General features: G+C 38.6%; 1 protein-coding gene across 1 annotated transcript in view; it reads left to right on the forward strand.

Moving 5' to 3' along the window:
- The window catches only part of MUC2 (mucin 2, oligomeric mucus/gel-forming), a 51,650-nt gene extending 38,185 nt beyond the window's left edge, over positions 1–13,465 (forward strand). Inside the window, exons 34-49 of the mRNA XM_075092518.1 lie at positions 453–706; positions 1,869–2,052; positions 2,182–2,383; positions 2,706–2,884; positions 4,154–4,223; positions 4,528–4,628; positions 4,782–4,813; positions 4,987–5,164; positions 5,709–5,813; positions 6,461–6,501; positions 7,153–7,275; positions 7,782–7,880; positions 8,550–8,678; positions 9,353–9,392; positions 9,619–9,748; positions 11,182–13,465. Coding sequence (XP_074948619.1) covers positions 453–706; positions 1,869–2,052; positions 2,182–2,383; positions 2,706–2,884; positions 4,154–4,223; positions 4,528–4,628; positions 4,782–4,813; positions 4,987–5,164; positions 5,709–5,813; positions 6,461–6,501; positions 7,153–7,275; positions 7,782–7,880; positions 8,550–8,678; positions 9,353–9,392; positions 9,619–9,748; positions 11,182–11,434 — 2,120 coding nt within the window. The 3' untranslated portion in view covers positions 11,435–13,465. The remainder of the gene's footprint in view (positions 1–452; positions 707–1,868; positions 2,053–2,181; positions 2,384–2,705; positions 2,885–4,153; positions 4,224–4,527; positions 4,629–4,781; positions 4,814–4,986; positions 5,165–5,708; positions 5,814–6,460; positions 6,502–7,152; positions 7,276–7,781; positions 7,881–8,549; positions 8,679–9,352; positions 9,393–9,618; positions 9,749–11,181) is intronic.
- Positions 13,466–18,572: the final 5,107 nt, after the last annotated feature.

Here is an 18,572-nt window from a genome sequence, read left to right on the forward strand (position 1 = left end):
TTGGTCTCTTTGAAGTGCTTCATTGATTATTTTTAGCTAACGGGGGGCTTTTACTTAATTTGCTATCATTTCTACATAACCTGTGTGACAGTAGAATAAATTGGTCTCCCAAGGCAGATACATGTATCTCCCAGATACAGACATCTATAAGCTAGAAGCCTACATACAAGTTACTTATTCAGACTATCAGTAAAGTTATATCTAGGGTGCAGTTAATCCTATTCTTAGTCGTCTACCAGAAATAAGTCAGATGAACTGTGCCTTAAAAGTGCCTGTTTTTCTCTACTATTGATGAGTTCTAGTAATGAGCTCATGCATTGATAAATACACTTTAAAAATTTAAATATTTAACATCAGATGAGATGAATCCCACACTTGCAGATGCTGTTTTGTAGTCTGATCTGATTCTGTATGTTGCCATAAGAAGCTAACCTAGCTGTATGTTTTTATAGGCTACTGCACTGGCTGGGGAGACCCACATTACATGACTTTTGATGGACTGTACTACAGCTATCAAGGGAATTGTACATATGTGCTTGTGGAAGAGATTAATAAGACAGTTGACAACTTTGGTGTCTACATTGATAACTACCATTGTGATACACGGGATGTAGTCTCCTGTCCTCGGACACTCATTGTGAGACATGAGACTCTGGAAGTGCGCATAGCAACAGTCAAACCAAATACAATACCCCTACAAGTAGAGGTACTGGAGAATGATAACTTTGATTTCTTGATTAAAATATTAATACAGCATCAATCTGATAATTACATTCACAATGTTAGGGAAAAACTATTAAAAAAGAATCTGTGTTTTAGGTTTAATACCAGTTTAGATTATAAAATAAGACTGCTTTGAAGGACTGATTTTTTTGACTCTGAATATGGGGAAGAATATCTACAACTTCTTCCTGTTTTGTCTCAAATATTTGCAGTGCCTTATCTCTCCTAAATACACAAATGTGGACAAATTGCTCAGAGTTAAGGATATAAAATAAATTAATTTATAATTATTATTAATGTAACAAAGGAAAAGAATAATTCCCCTTCCATTGAATGGGAAGATGCAACATAAACTAGGCATAACAATAAAGTAGTGGGCATTTTTTAAAAGTACCATTTCTAGCTTTGATTGGTGTCACCTTTATAATTTTTTCAGAACAGGGGCTCTTATGTATTTATTTCATTGACAATGATGCCTTAGCTTTGGGGCTTCAAAATTGGGTGAGAAGTGTTTGTTTTCAGGTTTTTGTGGGGTTTGTTTGGTTTGTTTTTATACATTACTGTGTGAGAATATTACAAGTTATGTTGCAGCATATTGTTGAAAATTTGCAACATTGAGATCTCTTTTTTTTTTTTTTTTTTCCCTCCAAAGCAAGGAAATCTACCATTGCTGAGTAAAAGTAGTAGTGTCAGTTCCATAGGTATATCATGGCTACTGTATTTAATAAATAATAAAGATTTTGGCTTATTTCTTTCATTTAATTTTCCTACAAGTATGTTCCCTTTATGCCAAGAAAGTTAAAACTGCGTGCACTAGGAATTTAGGAGAATTTTATATTGCACTTTCATGGGGTGTCCTCAATGCCATAGTCACTCTAATAAATCTGTTGAGTGATAGAATTTAGCTGTTTTAAACTCTGAATTTTAGCCTAGTTTATCAGTGGCTGATAGACCTTTTCTTTGGCTCAGAGAAGGAAAGTTTGACTTTCCAGTAACATAAAAGGAAACATAGGGACATTTGTTACAAACTAAAAGCTCATCATTTGCCTTTACATTCTATCTCCAATGCAAAGTAATGAACAGTCTATTGTTTTCTAAAATCAAACTAAATATATGTCTCTTTTCTGTCTTCTTTTATTTATTAGGTGACAGTAAACAAACAGGCAGTGGCTTTGCCTTACAAAAAATTTGGCTTGACCATCTATGAGTCAGGCATAAATCGTGTAGTGGAAATTCCTGAACTAAAAATGAATGTGACTTACAATGGCTTGTCCTTTTCTATCAGAATGCCCTACAGCCTGTTTGGGAACAACACTCATGGACAGTGTGGTAAGGCTTACTCTCGTAATTTTTGTACTCTCGGAAACCACAAACAGGTAGATGACAGTCTGCCACAAAGATGAATGGAATTTAATAACAAATCTGTGAGTGAATTCTTTCTCCCCTTACCAATTTCAGGTACTTGCAATAACAACACAGCAGATGACTGCATGTTGCCAGATGGAAACATTGCAGAGAACTGTGAAACCATGGCAGATCACTGGCAAGTTGTTGATCCCTCCAAACCACAGTGTACTCCAGGCCTAATTCCTACAAAACCACCTGGCATAATCCCAGGGAGCTGCAAAGAATCTGCCATCTGCAAGCTTCTTTTGGGAAGGTAGATGTTCCTCTGGAGTTTATAAGCCTTTGATCTTCAAATTAAGTGGCAATTTTAGGTTTCATTTTTCAATAAAAAGTGTTTCTAACTATTGCTCCATTTCTTGTAGCTTTGTGGGTTGCTTCCATTCCCTTTACTGTTTCTAGATTTCATTCTTTGCTGATAGTTTGCTTCCAGCCCTCTGGCTGCTACTTTAACCTTTCTTGATGTTCTCACATCCTTCTATGCTCTTTGCCCTCCACTGTCCTATTCTCTTGCCTTTTCTCACACTCACTTAGCAGAAAACAGTGTAACTAGTAATGATAAATGTTTCTGATTCTAGTGTGTTCAAGCCATGCCATGACGTTGTCCACCCTGAAAAGTACTATGCAGCCTGCTTTTTTGATAGTTGTGCAGTTCCTGACTCAGATCTGGAATGCTCAAGTCTGCAGATCTATGCTGCCACCTGTGCTGATCAAAGCGTATGCATTGACTGGAGAAGTCATACCAATGGTGTTTGCTGTAAGTATTTGGCCATTGATCTTGAACCATTAGGGAAACATATGGAACTCTTTTGGCAATAATGTCCTAATGGTAAGTCATATTCCTTTCTGAACAATGAATAAACCAATAAATCACACCAGCTGCTTTCATTAAGTAATTTTACAGGTAACTTTCTTAACAACGGAGATGATAAATGAGCCTGCAAAAATATACATCTATTGACTGTGCCAGAAACTTCTGAATCAGTAGATACTTTTTTGTACACAGGCAGTTTTGTGTTTTACCAGACATCAGCAGATCACTCTCTATTTAGTGACATATGCATTCATTTTCAGCTGTAGGAAGAAGATGACAGAGGGTAGGAATACGCTCCCTTTGAGAACTTGTGCAAAAGAGACCAAAATTATGAAAAAAAATTTAATCAAAATTACTATTGACTTTATTTCCTTAATGTAAAGTATGGTGCTATATCTCTATGGGTAAACTGCTGTCATGGTTCAGCCTCAGCTGGCAACTAAACACCATGCAGCTGCTCGCTCACTCCCCCCCACCCCTGTGGGATGGGGAAGAGAATCGGAAGAGCAAAAGAACTTGTGCGTTTAGATAAGCACAGTTTAATGATTACAGTAAAACAATAATTATAATAATGATTATGATAATAATGGCAATAATGTTAACATAATAAAATGGAAAAGGAAGGGGGAAAAAAAAAAGGAAAAAAACCCACAGAAGCACAAACGATACAACCGCTCACCACCCGCTGACCAATGCTGCCTGTCCCTGAGCCGTGATCGCTGCCTCCCTCCCTGGCCAGCTCCTCCCAGTTAACACACTGGGCATGACGTTACATGATATGGAATATCCCTTTGGTCAGCTTGAATCAGCTCTCTTAGCTGTGCCCCCTCCCCTCCCGGCTTCTTGTGCACCCAGCAGAGCATGGGAAGGTAGAAATGTCCTTGACTCTAATACAAGCTCTACCCAGCAACAGCCCAAACATCTGTGTGTTATCTCAACATTGTTTTTCATGCTAAGTTCAAAGCACAGCGCTATGCCAGCTAGAGTGAAGAAAATTAACTCTATCCCAGCTAAAACCATGACAACTGCATAAAATAACTCCATTCAGAAACGTGAGTCTGATATCTGGGTTTTTTTTCTCTTTGCTGCTCAAGATTGCCAAACATACATAGGAAAATGAGTAGTCAGTATTTAATTTCTTGGCATAAGGTCATGGGGCTTTTATATGATATTGTTACTGAGCTCTTCCTCCTTTTTATTCTCCCCTTCCAGCTTATAAATGCCCCTCAGATAAAGAATACAGAGCATGCGGTCCTATTAAAGAGATAACCTGCAAATCAAGGTAAATAATTCCTTCACTGGTAGTTATAGTTCGTACAACTCTTCAGTCATGTCTAATGCATAGATGAATGAGAGAAATATACCTCCTATCGTGTCTTAAATTGACTGTAAAATTTGGTACCACTGTTCTCTTGGTCCTAAATCTGGGTGCCTGTACTGTTTATGTTTTTTGGTCTTACCAAACATGAACACTGGAAATCCCTAAATTGTAAATGTGCAGTTCATTTGCCACTGTATCTGGCATAATCTTCCTCTGTGTGCCTACGACAGTAATGGTGTCCTTCTGAACATTTTGTCTCATACAGTCAACAAAACGAAACTTCAACTAAACAAGTGGAAGGTTGTTTCTGTCCTAATGGAACAATGCTGTATGACTCTGGTATAGATGTCTGTGTGAAAACCTGTGGTGAGTTTTACTGCTTCACTTGGATGCACATTTGTTTCCTCTTTGTTGTTTCCTTCTCACGTATGCAACATAGATCTGACTATATGCAGTGCTCATATGACATGTCTACTGTTATATGAGTGGTAACGGAAATTTATTTTTATATATTCACAGGCTGTGTTGGAGTGGATAATGTACCAAGAGAGGTATGCTGCCATATGCTCTTGTATTTCACGTAGTGGCTGGGGGTGAGGAGAAGAGAGGGGTCTCCATTGGTGCAGTCTTCTTTTGTGGTCTCTCAGCTTTTCATTCCTGTTTTTACTTCTGTAATTTTAATTGGTAACTATGCAACTGCTCACTTTATTTTCTTTAATGACAGTTTGGGGAAAAGTTTACAGTAGACTGTAAGGACTGTATTTGCCTGGAAGGTGGAAGTGGCATTTTATGTGAGCCTCACGCATGTGCCAAACAAGATAAGGCCAGTTGTGATGGAGAAGGCTTCTATGAGGTCAAGGAAGTCAACTCTGATGACCCCTGCTGTCCCATTGCCACCTGCAGTGAGTTTATACTTTTGTTTCTAGTCTTTCTTTACCTTTTAGGAAGAGAAAGGAAAAGAAAACTGAACTAGTTAGCACCAGAGACCTGCAGCAGGAAGTCACAAAATAGGACCTTTCCTCATGCTTTTTAAAATCAGCTTGCCCAGTGGTAGGGAAAATACATTTTAATATTGCAATGACTCAGCATAACTGAATTTACAATTGTGTGATGCAACATGGCTGAATCTATAGTCCTTGAGTCCAGGACCACATTTTATTCAAGTAAAATGCAGATAGGAATTCTATGTGGGTTTTCGTTTTGCAGCTGTTGCCTACAACCTTGGAGAGAGTAACAGTTGTCCACTATACACTGCAAAGGACTGTGATACTTTTTTAACACTTGGTAATTACATAATAGAGAAAGTTGCATAAACTAGTGCAATTTTTTTTTTTCATTGGAGAGGATCTGGACTGTTTCCTGGCAATCGAGAGTCTATCACAACTGCTTTGATATATGCCTATTTCTAGTAGCCATGCACTTTCTGGCTTATTCCTTTCTTTTCAGAATGCAATACAAGCTTGTGCACAACTAAAGCCATCAAGTGTACCATGGGATTTGAAGTTCATTCTCATATTCCCAGTGGTCAGTGCTGCCCTGTGTACCAGTGTGGTAAGTCCCTTGGAAATATATTAAAATGATTAGCATTATATTTTACATGATTTAGCATCACACTTAGTAAGACTGTGTGCAATAGCCTATTGAAGGAAATAATAAACACAGTCAGATTCTGCAGACTAATATTGACATCAGTTACAATTGCTATGATTATGATGAATAACTAAAAATCAGATATAGCTCAGGTGGCTCAAGTTCGATTCTCCTGGTTGTAAGTACATGTAGGAACAGGTAAAGAATTAACTGGGACTATGGTCTCAGCTTAATCTAGCAAAATGTCCCTGTAAGCATCCCCAGTAGAAGACAGCTTTACAAAGTCTGCTTTGTAAAGCAACTGTAAAGCAGTTGCATGCAGTTCTTGGTAGTTGAAACAAGGAACTATTTGTACCTGTTAAGTGGACATGAGTTGACTATGAACTGGACTGTGTTTATTGGGCCAAATCTTCCACGCTTTTTGCCCATGCAGTATTTGTTCTTATACTTTATGTATGTCATATATGCTACCAGAAATTGGGAATAACCATTGTATTTGACCATATGTCTTGTGATTCTTTGTGGAAGAAGTAAGTTTGATCAGAGTGGGGTGAAGATCTTTCTTTTTTCCTCCCTATGTAACCACCTACCTCCTTGCTTGTTAACAGTTCCCAAGAGGGTTTGCGTACACCAGAATGCTGAGTTCTTGGTAAGTTCCTATTTCAAAAGTCTTCTGAAAATGCTTAAAAGACCAGTTAGTATACTTTATCAGAAGTGTTATGAGGATGTTTATCTAGTACAATCAATATTTTAGAAATTTTCAAAACCCTGTCAGGAGTTCATCAATTTCACAATGCCTAAATCTTTTCTGAAAAGGTTGCTGTGTATGAAAGAGATGAAAGATATGTTTGTATGTCAATATCACACAGAGATTTGGGTTTAGAGTTAAGTGTGCATGCATTCTAAGAAGTCAGCCCACATTTACTGTCAACATGTTATTGTAGTTATAAGACTCTGCTTTCAAAAATGGAAAGATTTGTAAATAGCTATTATTCTAAATAGACAGATTCCTAATAAATTCTGTTGGGTCTAGTAATTGTTTTATTGCTGATATGTTTATGTCACCTGTCCTTTTAATATCTGAGTTTATCATTGCTATATAGGACTTCAATAAAGACACACATTAAATCAAATTCAGCATTTAAAATGTAGTCTTCATAAATGGCTAGCCAAACTATTCAACAGTGTTTATGATTGCTTCTTTTTCCATTGCTGGCTTTATAGATTTTTTGGAAATTAAGAAATGTCTGTCACGTCAAATCTCATTAATATATGAAACTTTTATTTTTTACATTGATAGCCTAATTCCTCAGTCTTCGTTGACAAGTGTCAGAATTGTTTCTGCACTAATGAAGTTAACGTCAGCACTCAACTGAATATCATCTCATGTGAACATATTCCATGCAACACATATTGTCAACCAGTAAGTGCAAACATAAAAAACAAAAAACAAACAAAAAAACCCCACACCAAAATACCCATGTACATGAAAAGCAGTTTAATCAATAAGTGGTATAAGCAAAGGACAGGGAGCAGAAGTCCAGAGACCAACTCCAGCGTGGACACCAACTGTCCTTGAGCAATCTGTTGCATGAAGCTTGACTGTGTAACATTCAGCTCAAATTGGGAGGATTAGCTGGGAAATTTCTGGAGAGCACTTCATGGAGTGATATTTAATTATTAGGCATACTTGCTATAGTACTTTAATTTGTTCCATCTGTAGCCTGTTTTTTATTACTTGTCTTCTGTTGGGTTGGAACACAGAAAAGCACAGAAAGGCACAAATCTAGAGTGTGCTTCAATGTATAATTAGTTAATGGGTTGATTTTATTTCAGAATCTATCAGAATCTTTTGAATTCAAGTTTCATTTATTTCTCAAAAATAAATCTATCATACTGCTTTCATCTTTAATTAATTTTAATATCTAGGGATATGAACGTCAACCAGTGAAAGGTGAATGTTGTGGAAGATGTGTGCAGACCAAGTGTGTTATACGTACAGCAAACAGTTCTGATCTCATCTTGAAAGTAAGTATGCTCCACATCTTCCATCTCTACCAAATTTGTAAAGTTCCTCCTTTCAGAGAGGGAACATCTCCTTCTCAGAGATAAGGCTTAGTGTAAGTTTGCACCTGGAAGGTCAGAGGCTCACCTGAAGCAAAACCTAGCTACACTTTTTTTTCCTGAAGGAAGGACTCATGAAATAAAATTTTCTGGAAGGCTCTTCATGGAATGACAAATCCAATACCATTGGAAGGGTATTTCATGCCACGTCTCGAAGCTTCGGCTTTTCTATATTATGCAATTTCTGTGTACTGAAAAACACTACTAAAGCCTGTGTGTGAAACAATTTTATTGCCCCTGTAGGGTGAATGTTTAGGATTGTTCTTGATTACTATATAACAGTTTAGCTTTCCCTAGCCAAAATCCATTGGCATGGATGATTTTGTTAATAACTCTAATGCATTCCACATACTTTAGAGGGATTTTTCTTTTCCAAGGGAAATCCCCTGTAAAACTGAAAATTCTCTCCGCATATAGAATACTGAAATAAATGTAATAATCTGTATCTACAATGGCTGTTAACCTAAAAATAATTGACTGGGAAACAAGAGGAACATCATTGCCAGATGACAGGAAAATTTCTGTCCAAGTTCCCTTCAGCTTTCCTTATTACATTTTGTACTTTGCTTGCAGCCTGGAGAGTATAAAAATGATCCTTACAACAACTGCACCATTTATAGCTGTGTAAATATCCACAACCAGTTTATCTCTTCCACATCTGAAATTACTTGCCCAGCATTCAATGAAGACAGATGCAAACCTGTAAGTAAATATGGAAAACTTACCCTCTCCTCAATGCATAGTTTACTTCAGTTTAGGTCAGCCATGTAGCTAACAACAAAAGACATATTAAGCTCTGATGACCTTTCACCAAAGTTTTTGGGTCCCAAGGGTGAAAGTTTCTGCTGCATCCATGCACAGACCAGTAGAGTGTATAAAATATCTGGGTGAGAGCTCAAGGCTTATAACTAGCAGTTGTCTCTCAGTAGCCAAAACACTCGTCAGCACTGAGATACAAAGTCCTCATTGACTGCTTTGTGCGGGGTCCTGTCTGAACAAGAACCATGTTTCCTTGAATATTACAGAAATGCAAGCTTTTCAGTCAGTAGGCTGCCAGTAACACCATGCATACTCCCCATTCAAATATAGAAACTCTCTGAGAGAACAGTTTTTGGAATTGATTGCATCATGTTAACTGTAGACTTCCTTCAAAGCATTATCTTTATTTCCAGAGTCCTTTGTAAATTGATACATTTCAAGTCTGGAAGAGACCATTATCTTTGTTTATTCAGATCAGTGCTGGTTATTGGTTTTCGCTGGTTATTTCCAGCCATTCAGGAATTGCTGTGCTCAGTTATTGGCCTCTCCTCAGTTACTAAAACCTCTTTAATACAGAGAAAGAAAATAATATTTTTCCTGTTTCTTTGTTATTTTAGGGAACTGTTACATTCTTACCTAATGGTTGTTGCAAAACCTGTAAGTATAGCTACTTTTATATTTACGTTAATATGATATATTTTAGTTTTATATTTGTTTGTTATTCCAAACATTCATTGTCTGATCTCTCTGAGAAAGCTTAAAGTGAAGTAGAAAGACCACGTAAGGCAATCCTTTAGTGCACTAGAGAAGCCCAGACAATGCTGAACTGCAAGGAATTTCTGGAGCTGTTTCACTGACAGTGTTTTCTGATCCTTCTCTGTAGGTGCACCTCTGGATAGTCACACAGCGTGCTCTGTCCGTCAAAGAAAAGACTTTATTGTCTATAATGGCTGCCGTTCTGTGGACAGAGTTATCATGACTGAATGTGAGGGAACATGTGGAACCTTCTCACAGTAAGTAAACTGATTGGACAATAAGATTTGGATTCTGCTGGCACTGAGCTTGTTTATATAAAAGGAACAATAAATAGGTAGAGTACATATTGGTAGACGACCTAAAACTATCAGCTCCCTAAATCATGGGCACAAAATCATGAAATCTGTGACTGAAGAGTTGATTGATCTTAATACAAAGCAGGAAAGTGTATTAAATTGCCTTGGTATTGAGACAGCTATGATAAGATCTATTCATCCATTAAGAGCTGGCTGGTCTGTCATTTGTGTTAGACCACCTTGGCTAGAAATCATCACAAAAGAACAAGGATTATTTCCTGTATGAGAATGAGCCCAGAAAGCAGCCAGACCTGATGCTCGTAAGCTGAAAGGCTGATTCTCAATAATTAACATCTAAAATGAAATACACATATACCTTTTAAAGGAAGATTCAAACATCCACAGTTTTCATCCAGTAAAGAAATGAGAAAACAATTGCTTTAGGGGTGGTGTTAGTAGAGTAGTTTCACTCTGCATTTATCTCTGGAATGAGAGAATCCACAAGAAAGTGACTGTAAGAAAGTGGCTAATAGGACACCTGGTACTGAGCTATTAAAACACTGGAAAAACATAATTCTAAATCCCCACATAAACTGTTGTTTTCTGCCTATCACTGAATATGCCACAGGGCACCTTACATGGGAGAAAACTGATCTTTAGTCTCAGATTGAACCCTGATTAGCCAGTGGGCTTATTAGTATTTTGAAATACGTTATCACCTTAGAGTGTTGCTGTGGTTGCCTCTGCACACAAATGCAAGAAAAAGATGAATCTTGACACAGTTTATAGCCTGATATTGACAGATTCTGTAGGTTAGGAATGGTGCTTGGGAAGCTGATGAACACAAGGCTGCAAAAAATACTTTACTGTGAGATAGAAACAGAAAGAGCTACTGCTTCCCCTTCCTGTTAACACTGCCTGGTTTGGGATATACTTTGATTCACATGATGCAATTGTAGCCCTTGTAGCCAGCTGATTGATATGATGTCATTGTAGATGTCATTGTAGCCACTTGTCTATGCAGTTTTCTTACTCAGGTCAGGGCTTTGCCTGCCCTTAACTGTTGATCTGGTGTGTTTAACACCCATCAGCACTGGAATGATGAGAAGAATCTAAGGAAGCTGAACTCCTAGAACTCACTGGGTTTTTTTACTAGGACTTCGATACTAATTGTTTTACCAGGAAAAAAAATCTCAGCAAATGCAATGAATTTTAAGAGTATATTGCTATAACCACTGCTCTGTCAGCTGAGCTTATCACTTTCATCAGCCACAACTATGGCTCTTCTACATATTATTCCAACATTCTCATGGGAGTTCTGTACCTAATTTCATCCTCTCCTCTGCATGTGGGCTTCTGGCACAGAGTAATGTTGCCATTTTCCATATTAACAGATACTCTGCTGAGGCCAATTCTATGGAGCACAGCTGTTCCTGCTGCAGGGAATCAAGTACTACTGTGAGGGATGTGGAACTGAAATGCCCCACTGGGCATTCAATTTCACATAAGTATATATACGTGGAAAGCTGCAGCTGTCATGACACTGAATGCAGCTCACAATCCAATGAGTTGCAGAACACAGAAGAAAATGACAAGGTGAGCACTCTGAACCGTATCAAGAGAGCCATCAGCTTAACATCAAAATGAAGGGGAAACACCCTAGCAGCATTCACCTAAAAGGACTATGCACCATTCTCATCTTCCTTGACTACTTTTGGACTTTGCTTTTCCCGGTTACTGTATCCTGTTTGTTTTCTGATTATTTTTAACAGTGCTCTATTTATTTGTGCACAAAGTAAGAACACAAATTTGTATTCTTCCCAGTGTACAGCCTTTTTGGTCCTTTTATAATCAGCTTATTTTCTCTGAATGATTAAAAGCACATTTCAGAAAACATGGGTTTTGTACTTATTCACATACTCTTTTGATGAGCCTGAGTTTTAAAAGAGAAGAAAAGTTCTTTTTCAAATTATAGGAAGTTAGATGACATGTTTCTTAAATTTTTGGGGCTATCTATTTCTGGCTTCTTAAAAACTGAAATATCAGAAGGTACTATCTGGAGGACCCAACATATAAGGTGGGGCAGAAGTTGATGCTGTCTGCCAGAACAAAGCCAAAGATATAAAAAGTGCATCATGAAGTGATTCAGATGACTTGGAGAAACTTGTAGTTCAGCACCAGCTCTCATTTTAGCAGGGCTGTGTATGTTAGAACTGTCTCAGTTCATCACAATTGTGTATTTTCACTGAGAAAGTTGTCCCTCAGCTATGAGAATATGAAGTTCATTCACAGTGCTTGAGGGATGTATAGTTAGTATTATAGTAAGAGGTCTCCAAATTCCAACATTTTCAAAACGGATGTCCATCTCTGAGCTAGTAATCCTAGGCTTCCTCTACAGGAAATGGAGAGAAATAGCCATTTTTGACATTCATCTCACAGCAAAGTACATATCCAAAGGAGCTTAGCTGAATTGCATTCTAAAGTGCCTGTTTATCTGATCTTACTGTAAGGGAGCTAAAGGAGGTTAGCTAAGAGATGGACATGTCTCTTGAATCATCTGAAGTACAATGAGGGTAATCCATACCTTCTGATGTGTGTGAAAAATGCTTTTGGTTTTATTTTGTCTGTTAATGAACACTAATTGTGCTTTACCCTTCTGAGAACTTAAAGTAACTGCTTGAGCCACAGCCAACCTGAATACAAGGGTCTTTGGTACCTAAAGAATTGGTGGCACCATTTTGTGCTATTACTAGCCCTGCCAAATGTGTTGCAGCTTAGAACGAAGACACTGGTAGGAATGCACAGAAAATGAAACTGCAGAAGTTTTGCATCTTGAGAATAGTATGATTAGAGAGCTAATCTCTGTGGAGGGGAAGAGGTAGCTGATCTAAGAAGAAGGAAGTATCAACAGTTTACAAAGTAAACTTCAGGACTAATGAAACCTGGTTTCTGCTTTAGTATGGGTTTCTAAGGATTTCTATCTCTAGGTTCATTGTGAGATGTGACTGAGAGGGGCATCTACATGGGATCACAATCTCCTGGGGCATTTACAAAGTCACTCTTCTCTGGGGATTCTTTGCTGTCTAACAATTTCTGTGCTGACACTACAGCCATACTTTTCCTTGAGTTGATGGCAAAAACCACTTTTCCCCAAATTTGTTGACATTTAGCTGTCTTTGAGATCTTAATTTTTGCAGTTAAATTTGGCTGAAGTCAGAAAATAGCTTCTAGAGACAAACAGATTCTGAAGGTGTGTTCTAATCTTCCTTGCTTCCTATGAAAGAGATAAAATATTCCAAATCAGTAGTGGCATTTTGCTGTATGCTGTATTTACACTGAACACTAAAATCTCCCTTGCTTCATTTTTTCATTTGTTTGTTCTGTAGTTTGCATGGGCTCTTTCTGTTCCTTCTAGCGATGGGCAAAGTACTTCTAAATAAGGAAGTTAAAAGATCCCATGTATCAGTAAGGCTGCAGATTTTGGCTTCACCACCGCAGGGCAGTCTATGGCTAAGAATGTAAAATTACTTCAGACACAAAAAAGCAAGCTGCCTCCAAAAGAGAGTTCGTACTTCATCAAGTAGAGGGTTTTACCTCTGAGAAGAATGAATGCCACTGTTTCCCCACAGACACTTGTATGCTTTTAGTAAGCACTGAATAAAAAGCTATTCTGACAGGAATTTGCATGCATGTACAGGATGGTGTTCTTTACAGTGCTCTGGATTATAGCGGCCCCTTCATTTTTGGTGCTGGGTCAGTGTTGCCCATAAGCAGGCTCCCTAGCAGGCACTCTCAGAAAATTCTTATTTACAAGACCTTGGCAGTTCCAGGTCAAACTGTACATGTCAAACCTCTGCCCCTTTCTGCACTCATAGTCACCTTAGAACTTTGCAGTTCAGTTTGCACTTGTATTCCCATTGGAACTTGATGACAAAATTGGACAGATTAATATTTTTCCAGCAAAGAAATCCACAGAGAGTCTTTTGGAGAGAAAAGAAGGAAAGAACCTTTAACTGTGTATCCCTACAAAGACAATAGTAGTGGCAGTGAACAGCACTTTTGCTCCTTCCCACAACCATGTTGGAAGTAAATGGAAACCTGTCCTACCTAATCCCATGGAGCATTTTTTTCTTAAGCAAGAGCTGTTAGGTCTATAGGTCACAAGCAGAGATTCATCTGGAAAACCCAGGGGACAAACCAAAGAAATCTCTCAGAAGGCAATGTCAGCTCTTTAGGAGTTCAGAAGAGATGGTGGAACCTTCTGATCCCATAGTCTCTCAGGCAGGACCTACTGCAAGGGGCACTCACAGCTTCATAAAGAAAAATATTGGTGCTGGAAGGGAATGGGCTTGACTCCCTCTGTCCTCCAAGAATTACTCCATTCTCCAGGAATTTCTGTGTCTTCTGGAGTTCAGCAAGACAGGAGCAGTAGCAAGAGCCCCAGCAGAGTTCAGCTGGGTGGCAGAGTGGCTAAAACACTGTCATGTCTCCATGCCTGAGGCCTGTGTTTATCTCCTCTTAGACTTTCTGTCTAGCCTCCCACTTCCACTGTGGCAAAGGGCTTCTTTTTGGTTTGTTTCTTTATGTTCATCTCCAGTTACCTAGCAGTTTTATTTCGCCTTGAAACTTGGGAGGCAAGAGAGACTTCTAGCCACACAGCCTTGAAGGCACCAAAAGCTACGGTCCTAGCTCTTGCTCTCCAAGAGCTGCTTGGTTTGGCCTCACTTTGTCACATTGTCCCTATGCAAGATGTGAGCAGAGTTCCTCTAAGCCTGGGGTTTGAACATGTCCCTGAGGCCCTCAAAGAAGTGCTTGAACCTGCTTGGACATTCTGGTAAACAAACAAACAAAATATCATGGCCTTATTGCTGCTTTCCCTAAGGGAAGGAAGAGCAGATACAGGCAGTCTGAAATTTCCAAGTACAGGCTGGAGCTGGGATTTACCTGTAGTATAATTATTGTCTTGGTTGCCAGAGGCTATGATTCTGAGTCCTTCCCTTAGGTGCAGGCTCTTCCAAGGCAGCTGGAAGCTCAAGCAAATCCTCCTCAGGCAGCTGCAGTCTAACAGGAAGCTTCTCACAGCATAGAGCTAGCTGTAGGAGACCACTGCCAAACGCTGGAGCAAACCTGAGTGAGTTTGCTGCAGCTCAGGGAGGGTGCTTTTGCCACACTAGTAAAAAGCACCACAGCTGAGAGCTTCCCGTGCAGCTCTTGACATACTTGGCCGGTCTAATAAGCAAAAAGTAAAACCCATCGTCCTATTGCATTGTGGGCCATTTTGGGCGTATACACACAAGTATTCCATTAAATGCACCCTGAGCCTTTCTTACGGTAAGGTTACATGCTTCCCTGGAAGCAAGGTGATTGTGGCATGCACCTTATTTGTGGAAGTGCATGGGTTTCATTCCTAGTTGTAGTCTTCTCCAAGAAAGTTGAAGCTCAGATGATTTCTTCCTAATTTACTGGAGATGCACTGGAAACTCAATGTTGTTCATATGACTCTACAGTAATACAGTGCGAACTTTCATCTGGAGTTAAAAAAGAGTTCTCAGAAGATTTGCTAATAAAGTGAGCACAGATGTTTTATGAACCATTACTGGACAAGTGTTTTGAGAACACCAGAGGCAGAAAGGAAAATGCTTGTTAGCAATATGGAAAAATCACTGCTTCTATCTGAGGTGAGGCAGATGGGATTCAGAAGAGGGGAAAAAAGCCACAGGCAAACCAAGAACCCTCCCCAAAATAATAAAAGGTAGGGATTTCTGATCTAATAACTACCTTGTTTAGTGACGTAACTCTGTATTATAACACTAGCATTTTGTGCTGTAGGAGAGAAACGGTAAGATAAAATTTTCAATATGTTTGCTGTTGCACCATACTTTGCTAAACCACTCTTCACTGAACTAAGCACATGCAACTCTGCCCATAAACATCAGTGAAAGGACTTCAAGAAAGGCAAAGCCCTAAGTAAATAATCATGTAGTTGTGCTTGTTACACACTGTTTGACCTTGTATAGCAAAGCAAACTAAGATACTGGGAATTGAGGCAGAAATAGACTTACAAATTCTAAGATCATAGGAAAGAGAATTCTTGAGAACTTTAGGTCCCATGAAACTGAAATACATTTAAGTAACTGTAACATTGATATAAAATTTCTGAAATTCCATCTCCCAGCAGAAACTTTGAGGGGTAGGTTTTTTAAGGCAGAACCAGCTTTTCAAGTTAAGCAGCCCTCTTCCTAGGCCAAATTTCCTAAATTAACTCAATCTTTTCAGGCTACCACAAACAACCAGTTGACTGGCAACCTCCCAGATTAACTTTCAACCAGGCTACGTAAACCATATTCCCATCACTAATGTTGAAAGTCCTGGAAGCTCTTTTTCAGCATCACCCTTTTAAAATCTGATATGTTCACACTGGATGTCCTTTAATGTTCCAGTGTTTCAGCATTCTTATGTAAAATGCTTGAATTCCTTTCACAAACACCTCTAGAACAGTGAAAACACCACTGTAATTTTTTCCTTATTCCAAGACTTTAAGACAACTCACCAAATATGGTAGAACTCATAATGTATTTTTGATATTGCTTCAGTGCAACAACTTCCTTATCAGAACATCTTTCTGCTGGTTTAAAGAGAGAAGAGTCTTTGTGTCACCTTTTGCTATGTTTTTGGCTAGTTTCCTGTCCATTTGGGCAAAGAAATGTGTTCTCCCAACTGCCGTTGAGCTTCCTTAGTTTCAGGAAACCACGGATCTTCCAGCGATAAGCAATTACTCTTACAAAGAATAGCTTGTAAGAATTACACTGGAAATTTGTTCCTGGTCATATTATGTGGTATATTTGACAGGTGAAAACCTTATTTGCTTTGAAGGCTAAGCAGAAGGACAACTCATGAAGCCCTGATTCTGTTAGTCACACAAATGCTAGTCTTCCTACATAGAAGAAGCTACCACGTGACCATATCAAGTCCATTAAACTCAGTCTGACCTAATGATAATAGAAGCATCACAGATTTTCAAATCGTGCAAAGACTAGCATGTTCATGGGGATCAAGGCGGAGAAGAAACTTAATAATAAGTAAAACAACATACATACAACCATCCTATTTAGCAGAAGTCAAGTAGAAAGTATGTCAGAGCTGCATTTGGGAAGGAGCATCTTTGCTTCATGCAGCTCTCTTAAGCAGTAACAAAAGGTAGCAGAAATTTGTGATCAAGGAACTTGGCTTTACACAGTGCCTGTTACCTGACACAGCAGTGGAATTTCAATAGTCTGTCCCTTTGGACTAGTGTAGCTGAGTACTTCTTGCAGTTTGTTTGCAGCATCTGTGGGAGCTGTACACTCATTCTTCTTAAAAACACAAGAAGCCTGAGCTAAACACGGTACACTTAGAGCAGCTAGCTATTGGGTGGCTAATTCTAACTTCTACAACATGCTAAGCAGAGGCCTGGGGAGACTGTGGCCCCATTTGTCTTGTTTTTCCTCTTTCTGGGTAGTCATTTGAATTTAAAAGAAAAATTTGTATTCAGCCACCTACAGAATTGCTTTGGTTTTAAGTGGCTACAGTGTTCAAGACAAGGCAAGCTCTGAAACTTGGGTGACAGAGAAAAGTTATATGCTCACTGTGAAATGTCATGCTTCATGTTGGAAGGATCACAAACTCATAAGCCCAGTAGAAATGCTCTGACAAAATTTTAGATCAGGTCCTTCATTGGGACATAGTGTAAGTCAAATTTAGGAAAAAAAACAGGCCAAGGTTGCTTAGCTTCTCACCTCAACATGTTCTCTGCCCCATTTCTCTACCTTTCTTTTGGCTTGCAGTAATTTTCAGTCATGGTGGATGTGGTTACTGGGTATGTAATTTAATGTAATTTAAGAGTTATACAGACTTCAATATTAAGTATTTAGTTACTTAAGTTTACACTGTAAGGTTACTAACTCTACACTGTTAAGGCCTCTTCTGAATTGTCTTGGCATCCATGAAATAAGAAATTCCTTTTAAAAAGAGGGGTAGAATCTGCTCTAGCCTGAAACCCATGAAGCTCTAATTCTTAAAGCAGAATGCTCATACCCTTCCCCACGTGGGGCCCTGGATTTCCTTTGTTCTGCTGCTCCATGTTTTTCACCAGGAAGGTTGTTTAAAGAAAAATTGTTCAAGTAGAAAAAGCTCAAGGGCCCAACCTGGTGAGATGGCTTTCTGTGCAGGGAGTCTTTCTTAAGTAAGTGAGGAAGTGCCAATAGGTCAATGAGACCTGTGTGCACAAACACCAATCAGCCATGTGATTACTCCTTGTATGTGGATTTTGAAAGATCTACATAATCTTAAAAAAAAAAAAAAAAACGGAAACAAGCAGCTGAACTGATTCCTTGCAAACAGGAGTAACTAATGCCCTTAATTAGTTCAGGAAAAGTCAAGGAACCCTATGGCAAGATGAGAGGTTAAGGAACTTTGTGTTCATTCTAAGGCAAAATGTAAGAAAACACCCAATGACCACCTATCAAAATTAAAATTCTGAAGGCATTCTTCATGTATTTTAGTTGACAATTAATGACAGAGATCCATTCCTTCTTTTCCTCTGCCTGTTACAGATAACCTTATACTTACTGTCAGCCATTTCAAACTATGTGGTAGACCCAAACCTGATGGATCAAATAAATCTTTGATGTGAATTTCCTAAAGTCTATGCAATTATACCAAGGATAAAAATATAGTTCGTGTTGTTCTTGAATTCTTCTTGCAATTTAGAATATGCAAAATAGTGTAACAATCAGTTATGTAAAAT

This window comes from Phalacrocorax aristotelis, chromosome 5 (genome assembly GCF_949628215.1).
Source record: "Phalacrocorax aristotelis chromosome 5, bGulAri2.1, whole genome shotgun sequence".
Taxonomy (NCBI): Eukaryota; Metazoa; Chordata; class Aves; order Suliformes; family Phalacrocoracidae; genus Phalacrocorax; species Phalacrocorax aristotelis.